The sequence below is a fragment of the Dipodomys merriami genome, unplaced genomic scaffold (assembly GCF_024711535.1).
Source record: "Dipodomys merriami isolate MVZ:Mamm:240054 unplaced genomic scaffold, mDipMer1.0.p SCAF_30, whole genome shotgun sequence".
Lineage (NCBI taxonomy): Eukaryota > Metazoa > Chordata > Mammalia > Rodentia > Heteromyidae > Dipodomys > Dipodomys merriami.
This window is the reverse complement of record NW_027204493.1, coordinates 3,642,288-3,669,051: the sequence shown is the minus strand read 5'-3', so window position 1 is coordinate 3,669,051 and position 26,764 is coordinate 3,642,288. Positions and strand designations below refer to the sequence as shown.

General features: G+C 37.4%; 1 protein-coding gene across 1 annotated transcript; it reads right to left on the bottom strand.

Annotated features, from left to right (window-relative positions):
- Positions 1-735: 735 nt before the first annotated feature.
- On the bottom strand, positions 736-26,662 carry Il7r (interleukin 7 receptor). The gene is made up of 8 exons (XM_070041027.1): positions 26,340-26,662; positions 23,082-23,220; positions 11,657-11,814; positions 7,777-7,934; positions 6,331-6,496; positions 5,367-5,460; positions 4,511-4,586; positions 736-4,133 (listed from the first exon to the last, which is right to left on the bottom strand). Exons 1-8 carry the CDS (start codon positions 26,419-26,421, stop codon positions 3,633-3,635), a joined length of 1,374 nt encoding a protein of 457 aa, XP_069897128.1. The 5' UTR covers positions 26,422-26,662; the 3' UTR covers positions 736-3,632.
- Between the last annotated feature and the right edge of the window lie 102 nt (positions 26,663-26,764).

Below are 26,764 nucleotides of genomic sequence, written 5' to 3'. Positions count from 1 at the left end.
GGTACTTGATGTGCAGTTCATATTTTATTAATTATGAACAGAATCATGGCCTGTGTGTCTTCTGTGTTTGTTTATGGTCCATGCCCATAGAACTCCAACATTTGAACTAAGCACAATCTTCTATGCAGCTTTATAAGCGAGGGTTACTCTAAAAAACTTTGAGCACATTCTCAAATTGCAGGAAATTCCCAGTCTTTGATAAAGTGGTTCTTAAGTCTGACAGTTGTACATTTAATCACCTGAAGGTAAAATCAATATAGATACAGAATCTATATCTGATCAATTAAAACAGACTCATTGGGAGTAAGTCCAGAGACTCATGGAAAAGGATCCAGTATAATTGGCAGAACTTGGAGTTAGTCATGCACACAGGGAGATGAGTGTTTACTTTTTAAAGCTAAGAATTCAGATTGATCTTTTGTGTAAAGCAAGGGAATGCTATTATAGGGTTCCTATGTATCTTTGGTCTCACGTAATTGTAACTAGGGTCGGTCCATTTCATTGCTCTAATGTCAGCACTATTGCTCTAAACTATCATAGTGTAAAGAACTGCAGAGTGGACTCAGCAAAGTGCTGATCATTATTAACTAAGTACTTAATTGATAATTTTTTCCTAGGAACCCAGACCCCTAAAATGTCAGCAAATAACTTCAGAATGTTTCTCTGGAAGAAACATACAGATCTGTTGTCAGTTTCCTTCTATCTGAAATTATTACAGAAGACAAAACAGCCATGCGAAGTCTCAAAATATTTAATTAAATATGAGATGGTGTCACACACTGTATATTTATGTTCATAGTAGCAGCTCTACAAATATTAGTAATGCATGTGAAAAGAACACATCAGTTTCAGAGACGTTCACTGTAGTGAGTATTGGATCCATTTAAGATTAATTCCAAGGAAAACTACTGAGCTAGCAAAAATGTCTTCTGAGCTGTGTCCATACACCTACAACATACTCTTACTATCTTCCTTGCCAGTTCCAAGCCTGGCAGCACCTCCTGAAGAGCAAAGTCACATAAGTACATTCATCTGAAATTGCCCTTACTTGGACGTGTGGAGCCAATTCCCATGGAAAGCATAACACATACAGAAAATCCACTGAATAATTGTGAGTCCTCTGGACCCACGCATAGTCATTTGACCAAATTACTGCTTTGTTTCTCATTGTCCTTTCAGTTCTCCTTTCATTTCATGTTACACGGAGCTAGCAGTTTAACATCTCTGATTTACACATCATCTCTAATCAAGAGCTTTTTCTTTCTTTATAAATCCCAAGAAAGGGATGGGTGGGGACCAGATAGAAATCTTACATTGTATGTTCTCCCTGAGTATATAATCAAGCATAGCAGCAGATACCATTAATAAGTAAAAGTCCCATTACAATACATAGGTTTTCAATTTCTCCAATAAACATTATAGACACATACCAAATCAGATGACAACAATTGTCTAAACAACATTGAAATATAGGATTTTAGAAATGGAGAGGGATCTCAGTGTGGTCCCCAAGTTATTTTTCCTTTCTTAAGGAGATTGTCTATATATACGAAGGCTATAAAATTGGAGCTCCCAGTTCTGAATTAACATGTGAGTGTGAGTAACTTACTTGTTCCTTTCTGTGTTCCAATTTCCTCATGAGTCAAAGATAATAAAAATAAATCCTTCAAACAACCTCAGTGAATCAGGGAGTCTAAGATTTAGGGTGGGTATCAGATTTTGTGTGATCTTCTCTTTGTGGCTTGACTCTCATTTTTTAATATGGATAAAAAAATCTGCCTTCCTAATGGAAAATATCTCTACTATTTCTGGACCTGGTAGATTCTACTTTTTTGCATGCAAATTTATGTCATTTTTGTAGCATTTTCTTGATCTCTAATCAGCATACTTCTGTTATAACATTTTGAAGTATTATGATAATTTGTTGACAAGCTGTCACTTTGGTTAAATTTTGTACTTTCTGAGGTAGGATCCCATTGTTATTTGTTCTCTGATGTCCTGTGCCTAGCATTTTGGATGGCATATAGCAGGCTTTGTATAAATGATTGTCAAAGAGATGAAAGACAGTGTTTACAGAAGTGCTTTGAAAAAAAATCACAAAAGCACTAAGCACAGCTAAGGGGTTAGGGCACTGTATTTACTACTTCTGATGTAGAGGAAAAGCACTTTGAAAAGTAAAACATTCATCCCCAAATAAAATAGTCTGATTATGACTAGGGCTTAAGCCAATAGGCAGGCTCTATTTGTCCACAGTTTAAATTGCCATTCACAGCACAAGAGATACATGAAAATTAAAATCACTTAGTTTCCCTAAACAAAGTAGAGAGCGAATAAAGATGAAACACTAAACATGAACAACAAACTCTGAAAAACGACCTTGAACTTACATCCTTCTTTATCTCCCTGTCTCTACCTTGGATGATTCTATGAGCTGCCAGGACCAGGGGCCTGTGATCTATCAGGGTTGGCTGACATTGCCTAGCTGCCTTGAATTGGTTTGACCTAATCATTAGACATTTATCTAGACTAAAAAAGGTGAAAGGACAAATGTTAAATATTCATAATATGCCATCTCCATAGCTTTACAAGTGTAGCCAAAACTGGCCGCTCACTACAGTGTCCATAACCTATCCTCCCTGAAGTTTGTAGCAGCATCCAAGGATAATTCAGGGGCAGTATGCACACACATTAAAGGCACCATTCCTCCATTTCTTTGTCAACTGTCCCACTGTCCAGGGCTGGCAACAGGTTCTTCTCTGATCATACAAGAGGTTGATGGATGGTAGCAGCAATGGGAGCATACTCTTGGTAACTAATCAAACTTGAGGTCAGCAAAATAAAATCAAATCAGTTTGGAGACTTTCTCTTGCCTTCTTCCCATATCTTTGACATGGCTAGCCATGATGCTTACCCCTTGGAAACCATTTGTCTCCACTTTTTTCGTTACAGTGGTATTCATTCAATAACAACATGCTTATATTTATCTAGGACAGTTCCAGTTCATGCATGTCATTCTGGAGTGATTATGACTTCGCCTTTCACTTTCAAAAGTGACTCGGTTTGGATAATCAATCATATCATCACCCAGTAATTAGTAATGCTTGGTGCTCAAGAATGAGGCAGTCCTTAGTTAAGAGAAAGGTTCAGAAACAGGTAGATTGAAAATAGATCCCACGATCTTCACGCCCAACTTAGTGGGAAACTTAGAAGACTAATTTTCCCTTCACTCTTACTTTTATTTTCTGTAAAAAAAAGAATGATGGTTATAATTGACCTACTTCAGTGAAATAAACTGTGAGAGGGACTTAGCACAGCACTGGTTATGCAAATCCTGCCAATAGAAATTGTCATTGGTAATCCTTTTCTTCTTTCTTCTCTTACTCCATTGCTCATACTCATCCATCTTTTCCTTCACCCTTTCCTTAATTCTTTCTTGCTTTTTTTCGTCTGTGTGTCATTCCAAAGCTCAAGACTAAATCAATGTGATAGAAGCAGAATTTTCTTTTCTTGTTTTGAATGCTACTGAATCAGGATGTCACAGTCATGGCTCAGAGTCCTGAAGAGTGGATAGTGGAGTTCTCTCAGCCATATTTGTTGTTTGCAATGGGGATGGTCTTCAATTTCCTCACAATTCACTGGTTTTGGTAAAAGCTGGACATTGTGACGTATGCTTCTTCTTGATTTGGTCCCAGGGAAGTGTGGATGGGTGGTCCCTGAACAACTGGGTTTAAAGTCAGGATTCCTGATTGGAGAGGAAATGGTGGGGATAGGATGCTATCTGTAGTTCCAGGACTAGGTAGCAAGCCCAGGTACACATGAGGCCCATTCTTGTCACCTTCCCTGTAGTTTGGAGAATTGCAAGAGGGAAGAATAAGGCTATTGCATGTACTGACATTTCCAGCCTGGTCTCTGTGGGGTGCTTCTCTGCTGAAAGCTTTGGGGGTGATGGCTGTGCTCTCAGAAGGCCTGTTGGGGCTGCAGACACTCCCTCTAATCCCCTGCTCCCCAGACCCTAGTTGTGGAGGCAGAATGTCCTGCAGAAAACCTTGAGCTTCATCTCTAGCTTGAATTCCATCCACCTCATGAATCTGGTAGTCTAGAAAACTCTCGGGATTGAAGCTCACATTTAAATTCTGGAGAGAGAGGGAGAGAGAGGGGGCATTAGAAAGATGTGGACTAAGCATTCACTTCAGAAAAACAAATCTAAAGAATTTTCTGATGGATTTTCCTGGAATGTCACGGCATTGCCTACATATTCTTCAGCACTGCTGGGTTTGATGCGATCACTGATGTACTCTCCAATCCTGAGAAGCCCAGTAGTCCTGAGACACATATCTTATTCCAATTTCCTTTCTCCACTGAGCTGCATCTAGTATCTTTCAAGGTACATTACTTATGGAATGCATAAAAGAGTGGAAATTCATGTTCTGCTCTTTTTTGTTCTGGAATATCACTTTTAGATACAGAATGCCATCAGCAGGAGGCTTCTTCAGTGATCAGCAACACTTACTCTTTTTGGTTTCTTACAAAGTTGTTCCAGAGTCTTCTTATGATCTGGGAGACTCGGCCACACAATAGGCTTAATCCTGAAATCGGAAAACATTGGTAGTTAAGTGGCAGAGGGAGCAGGTCAATAATAGGCGTTTCTACTTTGTTCTGATCTTGGCTCTGTCATACTAGGTAGGTGACTATGGAGAACTATATTGTATTCTCTGAGGCCAGTGCCCTATTAGTCTCGGGAGGGGCTAGATCAGAGATCATTGTTATTAACATACTCAGTGAATAAGACAATGATACACCTGTGGAAAATGAGGTTTGTCAGGTGTCATTTTTAATATAGCTATAAAGCTTAAATTTGACTTGGTCATTTACCACCAATCTACATGGCAGTACTTTTTAGATTTGAGTATTTGTAATCCTGGAGATGTGGGGCTCTACGCTCTGGGCATCTCCTAGAACATTAAGAAATATAAATGGCATATCTTCTAAAAATATTTATTTTGAGGCTAAACATGACTCTATCATATGGTAGAATATAAACTTTCTAAGAACTTGAGTGCTTGAAATTAGCATACCAAATATATTTTGCATAGGTAATTATTTCTATGCTTATTTGGAGACTGGAAAAAAATTGAGAAATACTGCTTAAGGAATTCTTATTTTGGAAAAAGGTCCAATGAATACCTTTTTGTCTCTTTTGAAATTAGTGTAGAAATTCTTTAGCACCTAAGAATGGGAGAGAGGCTGGGTACCTACAGTTCCTGAAATCTATAATTCCCCCTTGAATTTTCCTCATCACTAAGTGGAGCTTCAGCGTTGTCAGGGATTCTACATAATCAGCCTTCGGATTAATTAAAGAAAATCACCTTTTTTCCCACAACATGCAGGCTAAGATGACCACCAGAACTATAGAGAAGCAACTCAGAGTGCTGACAGTCAGTAAAACAAGATTCATCTCCCCTAGAATATAAAAAAAATGATGTCATGGTGAATACCAGGATGCACACAGGCTTTCATAAAGCACCGAGTTTATTTAGTAACATGGTCTCACTTATTATTTCCGGAAAGTTGTTCTTAATAAGCAGAAGGATTTGTCTGGCTTAATTGGCAATGATTGGGTAAACAGAATGAGATCATCAGCTACCTGAAAGGTAGAAGTGAGGCACTGGTAAAGCCATCTGCTTTCTCAACTACTAATACTGAAGTAAAGAAGCCAGCACATAGGATGAAGAGGTAAATATTCACATGAAGCAACAGTAAGTGCCAGGTGAGGAGGAGAAGCTGGGGTGATACAACAGTTCCTGCAGCCTTCCAAAAGGGAACTCTGTGTGGGGGTACGTTGAACGTTTTTCTGAGCTGTGTTACCTGGCCTTTTCTGGCCATTATTATTTCATCGACATCAAGGACATATTTATCATCCTAGAGAATGAAACACAGGACAGCACCGCTGACCTGTCCACCTGTCACCAACAAAGTTATTCCTTACAGAAGTCTTCGTAAGGCCCATTGAAATCCTAGCTTAAGCAAGAGGCATGGCTAGGGATTTTATTTAGACTCAGGAGTAACTCCAGAACACCCCAGAGACCCCAGAGAGTAGCATCAAGATACCTTCTACCATTTACCAGCTACAGTGGATTCTTCCCGCACTGCTCCCTTATTCCTCATAGAAAATAGAAGGCAGGCTGTTCTCCACAGGAAATTGAAGACTTTCTCATAAGTCCTTGCAATCAGGGAGGCTGACTTGTGTCAACCTCTCTCTCTCACTTTCGCTCCCACACTTTGACACTCCCTCCCAGGCATTGTTAACAGCGATGGTGAACCATTGCTCACCTGGACTCTTGATCTCTGGATTTCTGAAGAAGGAACTTGGACTCCATTCGCTCCAGAAGCCTTCAAAATAGCCTTTAGGAATGGATCGGACTTTAATCTCATACATTGTGTTAGGTTTCAGCTTCCTCTGCAGGAGTGTCAACCTTGTGTTGGATAAATTCATGTGCTAAAGAGTTAAGAGGTATGGGAGTCATTTAGCACAGAAAATGAGGTACGGCTCCAGTAATTAGCTAGCTCTCTCAAATAACTTTAAGCTGAACTCCTGTAGTCATTTAGGCATCCTCATGAAGTTCTTAAGTACCTCTTACACCTAGGACCTTGTGTTTGTGGAGGGATCAGTGGCAGAAGCAGGACAGAGTCTGTGAAGATCTCAGTCACTTCTAGCACTTATTTCACCAGGGATTTCCTTTCCTAGTTCAATAATTTTTTTTATCTTTCTTTCCTCCCTTTTTCATGTCAAAAGTAGTCAAGAGATAGCGAGGAAGAATTCTTTCTCTTTAGAAAGATACTATTCCATCTTACATGGTAAATAGTAAAATAAAGCTAATACTCTCCTCAAAATGTGTGCATTAACCCTTAAAAACAAAAGAAAATGTTCTTACCGATTTGAGAGTTCAAAACCGGCCCAAGCTAAAAAGCTAGCAAGACAGACAGGTACCAAATGTTCATGTCTGTAATCTTTACTACAGGAAATTAAGATCTAATGGATCTTGGTTCAAAGCTAGACTGGGCAGAAAAGTCCAGTAGACTCCATCTCCTAAATAACCACCAAAAAACAAGGGCAGAACATGGCTTAAGTGATAGAGCATAAGCAGAGTGAGTGAAGGCACAATCCAATCAGGCTTAAGGCCTTGAGTTCAAACTCTTATGCCACTAAAAAGAAAAAAAATCTCCAATAATGCACCTTCATAATCTCAATCCCAGCTACACAAATGGCAATGGTAGGAAGATCATGATGCAAAGTTGGCTTTAGTATAAAAAGTAAAAGCCATGCCTATAAGCCTAGCTACTCAGAAGGCTGAGATCTGAAGACTGTGGTTCAAAACCAGCCTGGGCAGGAAAGTCCATGAAATTCTTATCTCCAATTAACCAAGAAAAAACTGGAAATGGAGCTGTGCCTTAAAGTGGCAGAGTGCTAGCCTTGAGCAAAAAAGCTCGGGGATAGCACTCAGGCACTGAGTTCAAGCCCCATGGCTGACACACATACACACAAAAAGTGAGAATCTGTCAGAAAAATAAAGAAAATAAAAGATACAAAAATGCAATGAATAAAATTCAGAGTTAGGTGTGTGGGGGTCAGGATTTGTGGGGTCAGCTTCAAACACAGTAGGAGGTGCTTTGGATAAAGGATAAGTTCTGGTAGTAAAACTAGAATGATTGCACCTCTGAGAGAATAATGTGTACAACATTAGGATGTTTTTATTTTCTGATCCTATTTGACGTTACCGTCCAGTTGTTTTCCTCCTTTTCCGGGTGGAAGGCTACATCATGTATTAATTGATTTGCATATGTCTTGTGCAAGTATGACAAATTAAAGGTCACTTCAAAGTCATTTGCTCCCTCACGATAAATGGCTTGTACATCAAAAGGTGGATCAGGTTTAACTGGCAAGAAAAGAAGATAAAGTCTATTTACAGAGCCATCAATGAAATGATGATAATTTATTCAATCTGCCTATTCTGAAAATCATTTAATCCATTCTTTCCATCATTTCATCCTAATCTGTAGTTAACAAACTACACAGAAAGCTATTTGTTTTTCTTTTTCTTAGGTTCAAATCCAGATAAACCCAAATGTAGTTGTTCATGTCTGTAATCCTCACTACTCAGAATTAAGAGGAATATAGTTTGAGGCCAGCCTGGGCAAAAAGTTCAACAGTCTCTACCTCAACCAATAACAAGCTATGTCTTTCATCCCAGCTACATGGGAAGCATAAATGGGAGGACAATGTTCCAGGCCAGGCAGAAAAAGAACCAAGGTCCAATTCAAGAAATAATGGAGGCTGGGAAGGTGGCTCAGTGGTAGAGTGCTTGCCTTGCATGCATGAGGCCTGGGTTCGATTCTTCAGTACCACATACCCCGAAAAAGCCAGAAGTGGAGCTGTGGCTCAAGTGGTAGAGTGCTAGCCTTGAGCTGAAGAGTTGAGGGACAGAGCCCAGGCCCAGAGTTCAGGCCCCACGACTGACCAAAAAAATAAAATAATGAAAACATAAGGAGCTGGGAATATAGCTCAGTGGTAGAGTGCTTGCCTGTTAAGCCCAAAGCCCCAAGTTCAAACTGCAGTAAAACACACACACACACACACACACACACACACAGAGACCAGTATTTTCTAGCCCACCTTGCAGTTTGTATATAGCCTTCTAAATGATGTGGATAGAAGTAACACCACTGGCTCCAGTCTTGGCCCAGAATCATACGCACATATGATCCTTATGTTTGCCGACCCCTGTTGGAGTCCTATGTTTAAGACAGTGGATCACAGGAGGGAGGGTGAGGGAAAGTCCTAAGTATTGCTTGGTGTTTCACTATTCAAAAGTTAGTAACATCCATTTTGTCTTTGATATGAATAAGAAATGAACTTGAGGGGCCAGGTGTTTTGAGCTAATTTTATACTAAAACACACTTATTTGCCTTTGAAATATTAGAGAACTTGTTGGCAACTAACCCTAATGCAGGAGTAGTTCAATGAAAACTTTAGGTCTCATTCTTCCAGTAAAACAAGGCAATGAATGCAGAGATAGGTGTCTTATCTCTGCTGCATGGAAGTGAAAGGTCTCTATCCTAACTCCCAGCTTGCACTGTGTCTTCAAAGAGTCTCCTCTGAGAGTCTCAACAGCATTAACTCTTAACTCTTCATCAGCCTCCCTCTGCCTTCTGCCCGTCTTCCTCACAGAGCTGTTAAGATTAAATGCACCACTTAAGAGAAAGTATTAGCGGGAGGCAGGGATATTTGCAGGCAGAAAAAAAGCCAGAAAAAGTATTAGTTTCCTAGGGAAGCATCTATATTAAGCCACTTTCACCTGAGACTTCTCTGTCCTGGTCTTGGTACCTCCTTTAGTCTGGAAAATTATCTATCACACCGATCTACCTCTAATGTACAGCTAGCTGAGCAAATTAGGAAAAGTTGCTCCTTCTTCAAGCAATATTAAAAAAGATTAATATGTCCTCATATCATCTGAATGATCACATCAATCTACCCTGGTCAAGCCAAGTGGGAAGACTAGAAACTGCCCCTCCAGTTTCACTGGGTGGGGACATCTAGGGAAAGGGAAGAGAGGGGGCAGGTGGTCCCAGTGGGGGTTGGAGGACTCTGGCTCTGGAGTCCATTCAGGAGCATGCAGTTGAAATTCTATTAAAAGGTAATCTAATACATGAAATGTTATGGGGGAACCAGCACAAGATGCTACTGGGCTCATGCTGGACTTCCTTAAAATGTAACCTGTGCTACCGCAGAGTATCTACTCAGCTCCTCCCCAGGTCATGGTCATAACCTGTTGATGAGAATGTGGGCCTGCAGGATCCCTGGGCACATGAGATCTGGATCGGATGTTACATGGTGTCACGTAATATGTGCATATGGATTGTGTGCATTTCCATGAATGCAGGGGGCTTATTTGCTGGGGTGGGTTTGTATGAGAAGGAACTCTCCCCTGATGTTCCAGCCCTGCTCTTTGAGGAAATAAATCTCTGGCCTCTACTTACCCAAAGAGAAGTGAATATAACCGTGCAGTGTAAATGATGATCTTTCAATATGATGGCTTTGTGTAGGGCACAAACTGAAGAGGTATCCAGAAATGCCTGGTCTCCAAATGACCAAAATCCAGCTTGCTCATGCCTAAACTCAGGGATATTCTGCAGTAGGAATCCTTACCTCAATAGGACTGAACACTAGTGTGGCCAACATACCATAAAGTTAACATATACAACCTAATGTTTCTTTCCTACCACATCTGCATGTTCAGTCAAGATCATCATTCACACATGGAACCTCTGCTTTTATTCTTCATTTCAGGATCTTAGGGAAGCAAAGTTGAACTGTTTCTCACTCTTCCTGATCTCTAATGAGAATTGTTCTCTCACTTTTAATTTTCTTTTGAAATGATGCAAAGAGGTCGAAAACAGAGTATATAAGTAAGTATCTTAGAGTATATAAGTATCTTTATACTTATGTATATACTTACTTATAAATCTGCAGAGGTACAATACATTCATATCTTATTCTCCCATTGTACTAATTCAAATTACAATTTGGATTGAATCATAATTTTTTCATTCACTTGCAGCAAAGTGTAATGTATACATTCTGAGTCACATCAGATTTGGCCATGCTTCATGCCTCACTTATTCTCATAGGAAACCATGATATCTTATTTGTCAAGCTATTAGTTAAGCTATGATGTTTCATTGTTTGGTTGAATGCCAATTTAAATAACTTCTGAATGACAAAAATTTGAATTAGTAGACCTAGTATGAAGCAGATCACCTTTCATAATGTGATAGACATCAGGTAATCTGTAGGCAAGAAAAAAGACTTGAGGTTCCTTGAAGAAGAAAAATGTTGTTTTTAAAAATGCAATAAAGAAATCCTTTGGTTTTCTGTTCTACGGAATTTGGATTCAAGATTGTAACACTTGAAACTTCCTAACATTCATTCTTAATTTCCAGGCTTCTAGCTTACCCTACAAATATCAAGTTTTCTAGCCTTCACAATCATATGAGTCAACTCCTTAAAATAAATGTGTTTATAGTCCATCTATCTGCCTACTATATATCTGCTGTCTATCTATCTAGCTATCTGTCTAGCTATTATCTATCACCAATCTATTTCTCATGTATCGATCTATCCACCTGTCTACCTATCTCCCTTTTATTAGATCTCTTTCTTCTGGATAGTTCTAATAGGGAAGTATATTTTAAAATAGCTTGACAATTTAGCTAATCACACTCAGAAGATGGTGCAAATATGTGCAGAAAAGTATAGGGAATTCAGGAAGAGGTATGATGAAGAAGGAAAGAACTTGTATGAATAAATGGCAAAGGGCTTATCTTCAGTTAGATATGCAAATCAATTTGATCTTCCCTCAGTGTGTAGCTGTCAAACACATAGCTTTAGTTTAAAGATTCTCAAAATTGTCTCACAGTAGGAATGAATATTATAAGAATCTATTCTTTTCATTTAATAAAATGGTATCAGATAATTAATTATTATCTATTGTGAATTGTTTCCATAACCTGCTTACCTTTAATATACAGAATGTTGAAACACAGAGTCAGCAACAAATATCTAGACCACAACAAACATGTCTTTCCAACCACCCCTTACCTATTTTGACTATGTTGAATATTTTGCAGTATATGTTTTTTTCTCCAAGCTTCACACATATTCTGCTTTCACCAATCAGTAAGAATCGTTTTGTCTTGAGGAAATACATCTCTTGCATTTTATTAAGACTCAAGCAATTTATACGCATCAGAGCTCCACTGTAGAAACAAAAAAGAGATTATCTTGATTTAGGTAGAAGCTTCATATGACAGAAGTTTCATATGACAGCAACAGAACCACATGTATGACCATGTATGGCTTAAACTTCAATCTCTCTCTCTCTCTCTCTCTCTCTCTCTCTCTCTCTCTCTCTCTCTCTCTCTCTCTCTCTCTCTCGGAATGTGAAAATGAATGCTCAAGAGAGAAAGACAATGAATTAAAATAATGTAGCTCCCTGTTCCATTACAATCAATGATGACTTATTCTATCATTAAAAGTAAGCATACTTGAAATAGTCAAAAATGCTTATGAAAATTAGGAAAATTTCCTGAATATTTACAATTATTAAAAACCAAAATTTTGATGGGAAGAAATGTTTGTTGTTGTTCTGCAGGAATAAATGGAGAAAATCAAGTTTGTAAAAAAGGGACACTTCCCTCTCCATGAAGCAGGGTTAAAAAGGAAATGTTAAAATATTCTAAAAAGCTCTATATTTAGTGGATAATTTTAGCAATGTTTCATTGGCAATTTTGGCTGATGAACCAGATCAAGAAAAGAAAGAACAAGATCAAGATAAAAAATCAAAGATGTAAATTATGAAAATCTGGACTGTAACAAGACACTTTACTATAGATTATTAAAGATTGTTTTAAAAGAATAGTAAGAAAAATTTATGCCAACAGAAGTAATAGCTGAACTATAGTAAAATTTTCTTATAGATACAAGTTAGTGAAAGTGGCCCAAATACAAAATGGTATCTGAATAGTTCTTTTTCCTTTAAAGAAATGACATGTATTATCAACATGCTGAATGGCTACAGGCTGATGAGTTCCATCAAATATTTCTATTGAAACACTAGACTGTTTTCAACATATTTGATGATTCTGCTTAACCCTGGTACCAAAATCTGGCAAATTTAATATAGAAAAATAATTAACAATGTCCAACAAGTGTCACTTTTAAATGTATATACAACATTCCTCAAGAAAACTGGAGAAAATTGATACGAGCACAATATCAGTCTTGGCACAGTTTATACTGTACTAATATGAATGTCCCAGGAAGAAAAGTAAGTTCAATAGTGAAAGATCAATCAATAACATTTACTACATTAATGAAATAAAACATAAATAATATATTCATAATTGCTGTGGTCTTTTTCATAAAATTCATGATAAAAACTTCACAGATTTAAAAAATAAAACCAGCAAGACCAGTGCTCAGTTCAATAAAAAACATTTTTAAAAATCTGGTAATTAATATGATATTGAATGATGTAATTGTGATCATTAATTATTTTCTGAGATCAGGATAAGAAAGAGCCACTTTTTTACATTTTATTCAACAGCATAGTTCACAAGAAAAGAGAACCAAATAAAAGATATTCAGATTAGCAAGGAAGAAAAAATTCATCTTTTATTTATAGAACATGTCATTATTCACAGAAGAAATTATAAAGTGGCTCCAGTAAAACCATAGTAACTACCCATTACCCAAAGGTCAATTTTAGTTCTATAAGTTAGCATCAAACAATTAAAAATAAAGTTTAAAGGACAGTTTCATTTATGATAACCATGAATACCAAATTACCTGGAAATAAAATTTATGAAAGATATTCAAGGCCTTTGTTCTAGAAAATACAAAATATTCCTCAGAGACACTAAAGACAATAAAAAGGAAGAGCTATATTTTTGGATTAGCAAAGTCAATAGTGATAAAATATTTTTAATTAAGCTTAATTAAAAATATGATTGAAAGATAACAGTAAACTGATTCAAAAGTTATGTGGAAATATAAAGAGCTCAAAATAATCACAACATTGACAAATGTGTAACAACATGGAGCATTTAGGACATTAGATTCCAAATTTATAAAAAAAATCTGTAATGATCAGACCTATATATTATTGGCACAAAGATTGACCAGTACAAAAATAGAGAGTTCTATAATAGACTGAAATATGCAAATGTGAGGTTAACTGACTTTAAAATAGCAACTTAGTGGGGGAAGATGGAAAGGAATGGTAAGGGGAAACAAAGGAGGAGGCAACAATGTTTGATAAGAAATGCACTCATTACTTTGTCCATGTAATTGTAACCCCTCTGTACGGTATTTTCACAATGAAAAAAAAAAAAAGAAAAATATAGCAACTTAGTAATTTTAATGGGAAAAATAGAAAGTCTTTTCAGTAAATTTTCATGAAAGGAATAGAAAAGAGAAAACTTAGTTTTCACACACTTATCTAGAGAATATAACTCTAGATATAAAATCTAGAACTATAAAATATTTAGAAGAAAGAAAGAAAATAAATGTGGCAGCTTTCTATGGTGAAATGGATATTGGACCTTTTTTTCTGCATCTGCTCAAGTGAGTCCTTTCTAGGAACTCTGTAGAGAAAGGGGAGTATGTACCTGTATCTCTGAGTGAGCTGGACATTGGGCCCAAATCTGAGACACATGTCTCAAGTACAGAATCTCATTCTTTGGGATCACTGTGATCTCTGAATTATGAAAACTGGAAATTAGTTGAAGGAAATGTAAGGTAATTGGTTAAAGGTATTTATTATCTGTAAAACATTTCTTAAAATTTCCCCCCTTAACATGTAACTTTTGTTACCTGCCATATTTTAGAGGATCCAGTTGTTCAGACTTTGAAGTGTGTGTGTGTGTGTGTGTGTGTGTGTGTGTGTGTGTGTGTGTGTGTGTGTAGTTTGTAGAACATTATATCCTTTTTGGGACCCATTTTTGAATTTTAGGTATAGTAAGTTAAGCATGAGTAGAATATTGAGTTATACATCCTAAGCCTATAAAGTATTTTGGTACTTTGGGATAGTAAGTAGTATCTAAAATAGTATTCTTAGCTCATTTCTATTTTTTATAGAATATAATTAATGAGCAATGGGCCACAAAAGATCGTATAGCTATTTTATGGACCTGGTTAAGGGTCCTGGAAACTCTAGGAGCTTCCTCAGGTGGAGGGAAATTCATGCCAAAAGACAAAGGTAAACCCAGCAAATTAGAACAGATAGCCTTTTTGCTACTAATTCTCATTTTGTGTGTCTGGAACATTAGTATCCCTTTGTGCAATCCAAATCAATTCCAGTCAATTCAACTAAATTAATTTACTTCATTGTCAAATATATGTTGCCTGATTTACGAATGTTCTAGTACTTTGAACAATAACTACTACTTTTTTTGTGCTGATTGGATAATTGAAATGTGGTTGGTCCAAGATGCAACATGACCTTAAACCTTTTGAACTACACACTGCATTTTGAATATTTACTGTAAAAAAAAGGTAAAACATCTCATTAATATTTATGTTCCCAGGGACTGGGAAGGTGGCTCAGTGGTAGAGTGCTTGCCTTGCATGCATGAGGCCCTGGGTTCAATTCCTCAGCACCACATAAGCAAAAAGAAAAAAAGCCGGAAGTTGCACTGTGGCTCAAGTGGTAGAGTGCTAACCTTGAGCTGAAGAGCTGAGGGACAGTGCCCAGGATCAGAGTTCAGGTCCCACGACCGGACCCCCCCAAAAAATATTTATGTTCATTTGACTACATATTGAAATGATAGCTTGGGTTATATTGGGTTAAATAAAATATACTTTTAGAGCTGACTTTATTATTTCTCTTTTTTTCTTGTTTAAAATGAAGCTATAATTAAAACAGCTAGAAAAACAGGAAAAAATGGAACCTAAAGCTACTAGAAGAAGCCAGATAACCAAATTAAAAGCAGAGATTAACCAATTAGAAAATCAGAAAACCATAACCAAAATAAACCAAACAAAAAGCTGGTTCTTTGAAAAAATAAACAAAATCGATGGCCCATTGGCTAGATTAATTAAAAAAAGAAGAGAGGAAACCCATATTAATAGGATTAGGGATGCCACGGGAAACATCACCACACGTACCCAAGATATCCAAACAATTCTAACAGACTACTTTCAAAAGCTATACTCTCTAAAGGAAGAAAATCGGGCAGAAATGGATGCATTTTTAGAGAAATATAAGTTGCCCAAACTGAGCAAAGAAGAAGTTAACCAATTAAATAAGCCAATATCCTATAATGAGATACAGGAAGCTATCAAAAGTCTTCCAACAAAAAAAAGCCCAGGACCAGATGGATTCACAGCAGAATTCTATAAGACCTTTAAACAAGAACTAATACCCATACTCCTCAAGCTCTTCAGAGAAACAGAGAAGGAAGGAGCTATCCCAAACTCATTCTACGAAGCCAATATCACACTCATCCCCAAACCAGGCAAAGACCCAACCAAAAAGGAGAATTACAGGCCAATCTCCTTGATGAACACAGATGCAAAGATCCTTAACAAGATTCTAGCTAACAGAATCCAGAAACACATAAAAAAAATAATTCACTATGACCAGGTAGGCTTCATCCCAGAGACACAGGGATGGTTTAACATACGTAAGTCAATAAATGTAATCCAACATATCAACAGAGCCAAGGTCAAGAATCACATGATTATCGCTACAGATGCAGAAAAGGCCTTTGACAAAATTCAACATTCATTCATGCTAAAAGCTCTGGAGAAAATAGGAATAGAAGGAACATTTCTAAAAACAATAAAAGCCATTTATGACAGACCAATAGCCAATATTATACTTAATGGGGAAAAGCTACAACCAATTCTCCTAAAATCAGGAACAAGGCAAGGATGCCCACTGTCTCCACTCCTCTTCAATATAGTCCTAGAACCCTTAGCCAGGGCAATAAGGCAAGAAAAAGATATTAAAGGGATCCTCATAGGAAAAGAAGAAGTTAAACTATCCCTTTTTGCAGACGACATGATACTATACCTCCACGATCCCAAAAACTCCATCCCCAAACTCTTAGAAATCATAAATCACTTTGGCAAAATAGCAGGATACAAAATAAACCCACAAAAATCAGTTGCCTTCCTATACACTGATAATGTACAGGAAGAGAGGGAAATAAAGGGAGCAACCCCATTCACAATAACCTCCCGAAAAATAAAATATTTAGGAATTAACCTAACCAAAGATGTAAAAGAACTATTTAATGAGAACTATAAAAAGTTAAAGAAAGAAATTGCAGAAGACACTAGGAAATGGAAAGACCTCCCATGCTCCTGGATAGGCCGACTTAATATAGTAAAGATGGTAATACTTCCAAAACTAATATACAAATTCAACGCAATTCCTATTAAAATCCCAATGACGTACATCACTGAAATACAGAAAACAGTCCAAAAATTCATATGGAACAACAAAAGACCTAGAATAGCCAAAACAATTCTAGGGGATAAAGACAATATGGGAGGGCTATCCATGCCGAACTTCAAACTCTACTACAGAGCTATAATAACAAAGACAGCATGGTACTGGCACAAAAACAGACCCGAAGACCAATGGAACAGAATAGAAGATCCAGAAATAAATCCACAGGCCTACAGCCAGCTGATATTCGACAAAGGAGCCAAAGACATACAATGGAAGAAACACAGCCTCTTCAACCGCTGGTGCTGGGAAAACTGGGCAGCCACATGCAGAAAACTAAAAGTGGACCCCAGCCTATCACCATGCACCAACATCAACTCAAAATGGATTAAAGACCTTAACATTAAACCTGAATCTCTGAAACTACTGCAGGACAGAGTAGGAGAGACACTTGAACTAATAGGCACAGGAAGGAACTTCCTGAACAGAGTCCCAGGGTCACAACAAATTGGAGAGAGACTCGACAAATGGGACTACCTTAAAATAAAAAGCTTCTGCACAGATAAAGCTATCGCAACCAAGCTAGAAAGACAACCAACTAATTGGGAAAAAATATTTACCAGCAATATATCAGACAAGGGGTTAACATCCTGTATATACAGGGAACTCAAGAAACTAATCCCTCCCAAACCCAACACACCAATTACTAAATGGGCAAGGGAACTAAAGAGGGACTTCTCAAATGAAGAAATAAAAATGGCAAAGAAACACATGAGGAAATGTTCATCATCCCTGGTGGTGAAGGAAATGCAAATAAAGACAACCCTGAGATACCACCTTACCCCAGTCAGAATGTCCCACATCCACAAATCAGCCAACGACAAATGCTGGAGGGGATGTGGAGAACGAGGAACGCTATTACACTGCTGGTGGGAATGTACACTCATACAACCACTTTGGAAAGCAGTCTGGAGGGTCCTTAGAAAGCTAAAGATTGACCTCCCTTACGACCCAGTCATACCACTTCTAGGCATCTACCCTGAACAACAGGAACCAATATACAAGGACACGTGCACCTCCATGTTTATTGCAGCACTGTTCGCAATAGCTAGGATATGGAAACAACCTAGATGCCCCACCACAGATGAATGGATCCAAAAATTGTGGTATCTATACACAATGGAATATTATGCAGCCATTAGAAATGACAAAATAATGGCATTTGCAGGGAAATGGATGGAGCTAGAAGGAATCATGTTGAGCGAGGTAAGCCAAGAACGAAGAGACAAACAGTACATGGTCTCCCTGATAAGTGGATGATGAATCCAAAATGTTAGGTGATATGACAAAACTAACAGGACTTAAGAAACAAAGAACTCCCACTCATCTGGTTGAACCACTACTAAATATCCCCATGCTGCTGATCACATATATGGTATATAACATATGAGCACCGTTATATATTACAGACTGTGATAGACAATTTGCTCCAGGAAAGTTAGAATGAACTTGTGACTTTAAATGAGCATCATTATTCCACAATACTGTGAATTTCCGGAAATTAAGTAATCACTTAATCACGATCAAAAAAAAAAAAAAAAAAAAAGAACCTTGGGGAAGGGAGGGAGGGAGGGGATGGTAGGGGGAAAACAATGGAGGGGGTAACAATGTTCAAGAGGAAGTGGAAGTGTACTCATTACCTCACTCATGTAACTGTAACCCTCTGTATAGTATCTCTACAATAAAAAAAATTAAAAAAAAAAAATAAAATGAAGCTATAGAAAATTCAAAATTGCATATGTGCTTTAAGATTTGTTCATTGTATTATATTTCTCTCAGACAGAGCTATTCTATGGCATTGAATGGTAGGTGAAGATAATAGCATGTATCCATCAGCATAATAGTAGATATGGATTTGATCATGTAAGGTCTTCCTAGGGAGTGTCAACCTTAAGTCAGTCACCTCCAAAAAGGCAGAAACTTTGGGGAACCATTTAACCTGGTTCTTAACCTCCTCTAGTCTTGAATAGTTCAGTAGGTAAGATTCTTGCCTCTTATTGTTGAAAACAGATACTTATATGAAGTAATGAAAATAGAAACAACAACCCCCCCCCCCGCCCTGCCCAAATCCAATTAAATCCCCCAAGTGTCCCTGGAAGAAATATAACTCCAAAACTCTGAACGATTTGGCGTGTTAGGGTAATTGGCCGTCTCAAGGACTGAATGAATGCTTGGGATATAACAGTAGTTCAGCCTGACACTTCTGGGTGTGGTCTGTGACTGTGGTGGAAATGACTGAAAACAATGACAGATTTGAAGTGGTATCTGGGGGTGGCACATGGGAGGGGTTGTGGGTCCCCCAAGAATTTGGAAGTCAAAGAAATATGATTGCCTTTTGAGAGTTGACGCAAGCATTCAAGGAGAAGCACCCCAATTTTAAATGCCCACAGAATCTACAAAAATAATTTAGGTGAGAGAAAAATGGTCTTAACTTCAGTACTAAAGATAAATTCTGCATTTGTAAAAGGGAGCCAAAAGTCCATTCTAGCTTTTTTTTGGGTATGGATCCAGCACTAGTCAATTTAATTTTTCTTTTTGCTTATGTGGTGCTGAGGAATCGAACCCAGGATCTCGTGCATGCAAGGCAAGTGCTCTATCACTGAGCCACCTTCCCAGCCCCTAGTCAATTTAATTTTTAAGGGAGAGAGAAACAGATTCTAAACAGTGAGTAATTTATAGGCAAAGGAATTACATTGATATTTAAATCAGTGTAACTCGTCTTAAAAATCACCAAATTTGTGAACATACTGTACAGAGGAGTTACAATTACATGGGCAGGATAATGCGTACATTTCTTACCAAGCATTGCAGCCTCCTCCTTTGTTTACCCTTCACATCCCTCCCCAGCCTCCCCCTCCCCCCCAATCCCAATCCCAATCCAGTATGTTCAAAAATAAAAGAAAATAAAATTTTTTAAAAAAAGAAAGGATGATAAACGCAGTCTTTGATTTGTTAACTGATCATATAAATGATCAAACTGTGAATTTCACCCAACAATGTAATTCTGACCTCAGAACTGAGTTGTATTTCCCCTCCATTTTGTGTGAAAAAGCAAAGCATTATGAATTTATATTTATTATTATATTTTAATGCACAAAATATTCCTGGAAGGACATACAAGAAATAAATGATCATAGGTGCCTTGGGGGAAAAAAAAATCACCAAATTTTCTTTGCTTTGTTTGATTACATTTCTAATGAAAATCAATGTATGCTGAGAGAACTCAGTACCATTTGTAGACATTTACCATTGCCAGACATTCACTCCATGAATTCTGATGCAATGTAGTTGCTATAAAGCCTGGATTACAGAACTAATTCAGTTATTCTATCAAGATTCCATACCATGTAGCTCTTTCCAGATGTCTCTGCTTTGTTGCCCAAGGCATATGGCTTTTGGCTAGAGTTTTGATGGATAAAATTAGTAACCCTACCAAGTAAAAGTGAATGTATTTTGATAGGCAACCTGCTTCCCCCCAGCACACACTCACAATAGGTCCTGATGCCAGAATCAGTATTTAAATCTTATCATATCTATCCATTTAGAATGGCCAATTGGCGCACTGGCAATCCACCTCTTTGAGTTTGATTAATCTGAATCTAACTTCACTTTTGAGATTTGCTAACTGAACACTACTAAATCTGTGTTTTGGACTGGTAAGATAATGGTCATGCCTAAGGTAAGGTAGTTAAACACATCACTTTATGAGAGAGAGCAATTGACATCTACTGATCCAATCTATATAACTTCATCAGCAAGCACCATTTTCATAGGATTCTAATTCAGTTTTTATACTTTTATATTAAAAGAAAATAAAAGCACCAAAAAGCCAGTTTTATTTATCAAACTTAACTGGCAAATACAGCATCCTGGAATTTAATTGCCTGTTCTAAATGCAAGGGAAATTAATTGCTTCTTCTGAACCCAGAGGCTACATGAATTTCCTAGTCAATGTATAGATAACTTCTTTTGAAAGTGGCTGCTTTCTGGAAGTTCATTTCACCCATGTTTTAAGAAAATCCTTTTCCAAATGGAAATATCTGAATCCATTTGAGAACTCCAAATGGAAGCTCTAGACAGAGTATAGTAAGACATACATAAAATCGAGACGTGCTAATGGAAGTAGGGAAATCTGTTCACTTGGGTAGGAAGTGGTTAAATATCCTGTGAATGAAGTGAACAGAAAGGTCAGCCTTGGCCTCACCAAGACAAACCACAGTGCTCATGACTGTCTACCAACAAGATAGTTGGAGAACCCCAAACCATCATTGTGTGGGAGTGGTTTTCTTTCATTTCTTATTGAATTGAGGATTGTTTGAGTGAGTTGTTTGGCTGTTTTAGCATATCCTAGTTGGGGCATCTGTAGGCAAGTGTATGATAGAACTGAACTAACAGACACTGAGAATACATAACAATTGTCAAATCCAACACTATTGGATGAATATCCAATAAATGTGGAAGAAAGCCTCGCATGAATACATGCAGGAAGCGCCTTTAGATTAAATAAGATCAATTGAGGGAGGTTGGCATTTGACTGGTGGGAAGGACAAAGGAAGTTAAATACAGTTTAGCTAAATTATTTGCAACTATGAAACCGTTAGGGATATTACTGGATGTAATTGAGAGGTTGATATTTATTGAAATACAGTGTGGAGAGGTAGCAATGAAATCTCCCCTTATATACCCAATATAAACTAATGTAAATAAATAAATAAATAAAAAGGACTTGTCAGGAGTGTAGATGGTGAAAAAGTGTCTCAGCAAGATCTGTTTCACTACTGTCTTGACATATTTTCTTTATTAGGAAACTAATGAAAAATGAGATCATCTGATGTGAATTTAGAGATAGCCACAAGTGAAAATTTTATGTTTGAGGATTTTTTTTTCAAGGTACTAGAGATAGTAACCTTGGCAACAAAAGATAACTTGTGAGGAAAGGAGAAGATAAAACTTCCTGAGCTCTTTACCAACTCTCAAAGTAAGTACTTCCTTTTTTCCTTTTCCTTTTCTGAAGTCTTATGATACAGTGACCCAACTTAACTCTGGTGGGTTTTGGAAAAGTTTATGTTGGGTATATGATCTAGAGATAAAGTGTTCCAAGAGAGTGTAAGGTATAATTTCATAGACTATGAATTAATGTCTCTTCTCCATTATTCATTACACATTGGTTGATTGTTTGTTCTAAGTGCTTTCCATGTGTTGAACTAATTACCTCAGCTCTCTTATATAATCAACCATCTCATTTTACAAGAGAGGAAATGGAGGCACACATAAGTTATATAACTTGCTACAGGTCAGGAAGTGTATGGATTAGAAATCAGCCAACTTTTAAATGAGAAAAGTGTAACAGAGTTACTTTCAATAATAGCATTTTTTTTGGTCGGTTGTGGGGCTTGAACTCTGGGCCTGGGTGCTGTCCCTCAGCTCTTCAGCTCAAGGTGAGCACTGTACCGCTTGAGCCACAGCACCACTTTCGGTTTTCTAGTTGTTTATTGGAGATAAGATTCTCATGGACTTTCCTGCCTGGGCTGGCTTTGAACCGTGATCCTCAAATCTCAGCGTCCTGAGTAGCAACTGGTGCCTGGCTTAATAATAGTATTTTCTTTATGGGCTTATTATTATGATAGTAGCAATATAGTAGTCTTTTGCTTTTCTGAAAAAACAAATCAGCCAACTTCACTGAAAATCACAATCTGAACCCACTAGATTGCCTCATAGCAGGTAAATAGATTCTTTGGAGAGAAATGTTATATGAGAATCCAAGTTTAAATTCTATTATAAAATTGGGAGGAATGTGTGATCTCCAAGAACTATAGAAGAATTGAGACCTGGAGACCTAACAGATGAACAGTGAGAGTTGCTTTAAGATAGTCCCTTGGCAAGGGGCACAGTTCTAACACTTGATAACTTAACTAGATATTCCTTCTTTTGCAGGTACTAAAAAGGGCACATGTACTAAGAGACTGAAGATTTATTTCTCAGCACCCAAGAAACCATATTCCTCACCATATTTCCATTTCTAGATTGGTGCTGTTGATGTCTGGGTCATTAAAAGTACACGTAAGTGAGTGCTGAGCTCCATCGACTTCCAACTGACTGTAGCACCAGAAGGAGTAGTCATCTAGTTCTGCATCTTCCAAGTCTCCTGTGGAGGAACCAACAAGCAACTATTACTGAGATGCACAAAAATCTTCCTTCAGAGCTGTCTTGATCTTTCTCTTGGGAGTTTCTACCAGCCCTATACAACGAATATAACAGATGATTCAGGTGCCCTGTGGATCAGCTTTGTCCATACAAGTTTTCACTATATAAGTAAGCCAGATGCAGAATCACATGCATATACACACAAATGTATTAACTAAGCTATAGTATATTCAGGGGCAAATTTCAGCAGTAGAACTCCTTTGAGCTACTAACTTACAGTTTCTCAAAATGAATACCAGGAAACTAGAACATATGTTATGGGGGAGGGGGGGTTAAAGAAAGGGGCAGATGAATGGAGAGAGGAAGGGTGGGGGACAATGCAGTCATGATATTCAATGAACATATGTGAAAATGCAACTGAGTAAATTGAGGGGACGGGTGGGTTGCGAGGTATAGGGAAGAAGGATCAAAAGGGTGACTTTGATCAAGATAAACTCATAAACTGTCATGTTGAATTAAAACCTCTTTGTACAACTTAAAAATAAACAAAAAAAGTTAAGACATAGCTCACATTCTAACTGCTGCCAATTACTAGAAGAAGGTCCTTTGCTCTGTAACCTGAAAGAACAGGTCTGTTGCAAGATCTCACACACAATGCAAATTAGTGTTTATATGGGTTTCCCTGGCTCTTAAAGTCACTATGTTTAAGAAGCAGCACATTGACTTATTAGCAAGTGTTAGTGGGAAAATTGCTGTATAGTTAAGAAAAATTCCCTCCAATGATGTGTAATGTTGTATGACATTTGACAAAGAAAATGTCCTATCTGATGTGAGCTAAAATCCACAGCTAAGAGTAATTTACGTAATGGTTAAAATTTTGATGTTCTCGCTGCACAGATGTGGGGTTAAATCTTGTCTGTACTACTGTGCAGTATGGTTATTTAACCTTTCTAAGACATTGTCGTTGATGTAGAAATTCATCTTTTAGGAATCTACAAAAAGACTTAGCTTAGAGCACAGTAAGCTCTCAATAAGGATTAGCTCTATTATCATTTTTGAGAAATGATTAATGAAAAGGTAGAGTAAGATATACTCGAGACTTGCAGTTCATTTGTAAGAAAAAGTTCTCTATCGATTGAAGGTATTATAAGTATCATTTTAAATTACCTAAGAATTTCAACACTGAGTTAATGTATCCTTCAATAATTGTTAATACTTTAGTAGGGACCAAAACTATAGTTAAAATTTGTGCCCAGGCACTGCTGGCTCATGCCTGTTATCCTAGCTAGTCAGTAGGCTGAGATCTGAGAATTGTGGTCCAAAGCTAGCCTGGGAAGGAAAGTTCATGAAACTCTTTTCTCTAATCCCAGAAAAAGTTGCAGGTGGTGCTATAGCTCAAGTGGTAGAGTGCTAGCCTTGAGCAAACATTGCTTAGGGATAGAGTGCAGGCCCAGAATTCAAGGCCCAGGACTGGCAATAAATAAATAAGATAAATAAGATAAATAGGTATAAAAATGTAAGAGTTTTAAAAATATGTATTTTAAGCAAGGCAACATGATTTTGAAGACTTCTTCCTGCTGAATGAAATTAGATGAATAGCAGTTCAAATGGCTTACCATTTTTCAAAGTATTCTTGTAGTGTCTTGATCATCTTTGTGATTATCTTTCATCCAACAACTGCTGCTTGTTTATGAATTTCTTATACACTCACAGAAAGTGTTTTGATATTATTATATGATTATATTCATTGTTACAGACTCCTAAAACTACTGAAAATTTTAAAGCTGAAGCAAAAATTTAGTTTTCAACTTTATATCTTATTTCTTTGGAAAAGTAGTGTGATTGCTAGAAAGAAATAGGGATAATATGGTATATCAAAGGACAATAAGGTTTTCAAGGTTCTTGCCACACATCTGTCTTTGTGTAAATCTGAAGGAATATTTTGCATGAAGGAACAATTCTCTTTTAGCTTACTGTGAAAAATGTCATCCTCTAACAATTCGCTTAATGAGAAAATGCATGAGTCTTCCATCCTTGATAATTACTAAGTAAATTAACTCAAATATGTAAGTTGAGGAACTATGACTAAATAAATATGATTCAAAATACCTAAGTTATTAGCCTGGTGTGTTGGTATTTTCTATAAGGAAAATTATATAGGCATCGACCTATGTTATTAGATGGAGACGGGAGGGGCGGGGACAGGGAGAGAGACAGATTCACTATGTAGCCCAAGCTGGCCTAGATATCACTATATAGACTGGGCTGGCATTGAACTTGTAATCCTTATGCCTTAGCCTCCTGAATGCCTTCTGAATGCCTGCTAATCTCAGGAAATTACTTTTTTAATTTTTAAACTGAAAAAGCTTAACTTATAAGAATAATTTGTAGTCTAACTTTTCATGTGGTCCTGCTATTGCCAAATGCTTTTGTCTATAATCCTATTTTAATTATAATACATTTGCTAAGGAGTGAAAATGTTTCCAGAAAGCAGGCATTTAAGCATTCCAGAGAAGATTATTATGCATGATGAGTTGTTCAATAGGGAGGCGATGAATGTATTTCAATAAGACAACTCATTCAGATCTCTACTGAGCTACTTATTAAGAATCTAAGATGAATCTGGCAAACCTATAGGATTTTGAAGAATTGTCCACGCACTGAATGACTATTATGTTCTAGATAGTGACTTTAATACTAAGGAAATAGTACTGAGAATACAGACAATGCAAAGAAAGCTACTATTTCTTCAACATTTACTTTATCATTTAAAATGTTTTGGAATCAGTTAAGCCAAAGACAGCTGAATTTCTGGACAGCATAAAATTACCTTAGAAACTTTTCCAACAAGACTATTTCTATCATTGATATGAGTGTGCTGTTTAGCAGAAGCACAGTCAACATTTGAGATCTGCATTTTGAGAATCAATTTTAGTCCTTCTTGGCAATGCCCACAGTATTGTCCCATGCTCTAGTTGCATAGGGGCTAAATATATGGTAAGTATGTGGACTCTATTCATAGACAAGTGCTAGGTCCAGGTCTGTTAGGGAACTGAGGAATCCAAAGCATATGTCTGAAATAATTTAAAATCCTTAAAAAAAAAGTTAGAAATGACTCACCATTCTGTGCATAGCCACTTTCTCCAGAAACAACTTGAAGTAAATAGTAAACGATGCCAAAAGCTGTACCTAGAATCACCATTCTGAGAGATCAAGGGGGAACAAGAGAGAGAGAGAGAGAGAGAGAGAGAGAGAGAGAGAGAGAGAGAGAGAGAGAGAGAGAGAGAGAGAGAGAGAGAGAGAGAGAGAGAGAGAGAGAGAGAGAGAGAACAGAGACAGAGACAGAGACAGAGACAGAGACAGACAGACAGAAAGAGAGAGAGAGAAGAGAGCGAAGTGCAAACCTGTGTATACAAATGAATGAGAGAGAGACACACAGAGAGATTAAGTCTACAGCTCTAAACTTACTTGACCACAGACAGGAGGAAGTATATATACAGCATAAAAAAGGCAAGTGCCAGAAACAGGAAGTCTGAATAAAAAGA

What these genes read in the sequence shown, in the direction of transcription:
- Il7r (XM_070041027.1), bottom strand. Translation starts at nt 26,421, where the DNA reads ATGGTGATTCTAGGTACAGCTTTTGGCATCGTTTACTATTTACTTCAA. An exon ending in AATCTAGAAATGGAAATATG is followed by an intron (nt 11,815 to 23,081) that starts GTGAGGAATATG and finishes TTGTTTCTACAG; the next exon opens with TGGAGCTCTGATGCGTATAA. An exon ending in AGGAGGAAAACAACTGGACG is followed by an intron (nt 6,497 to 7,776) that starts GTAACGTCAAAT and finishes TTAACTCTTTAG; the next exon opens with CACATGAATTTATCCAACAC.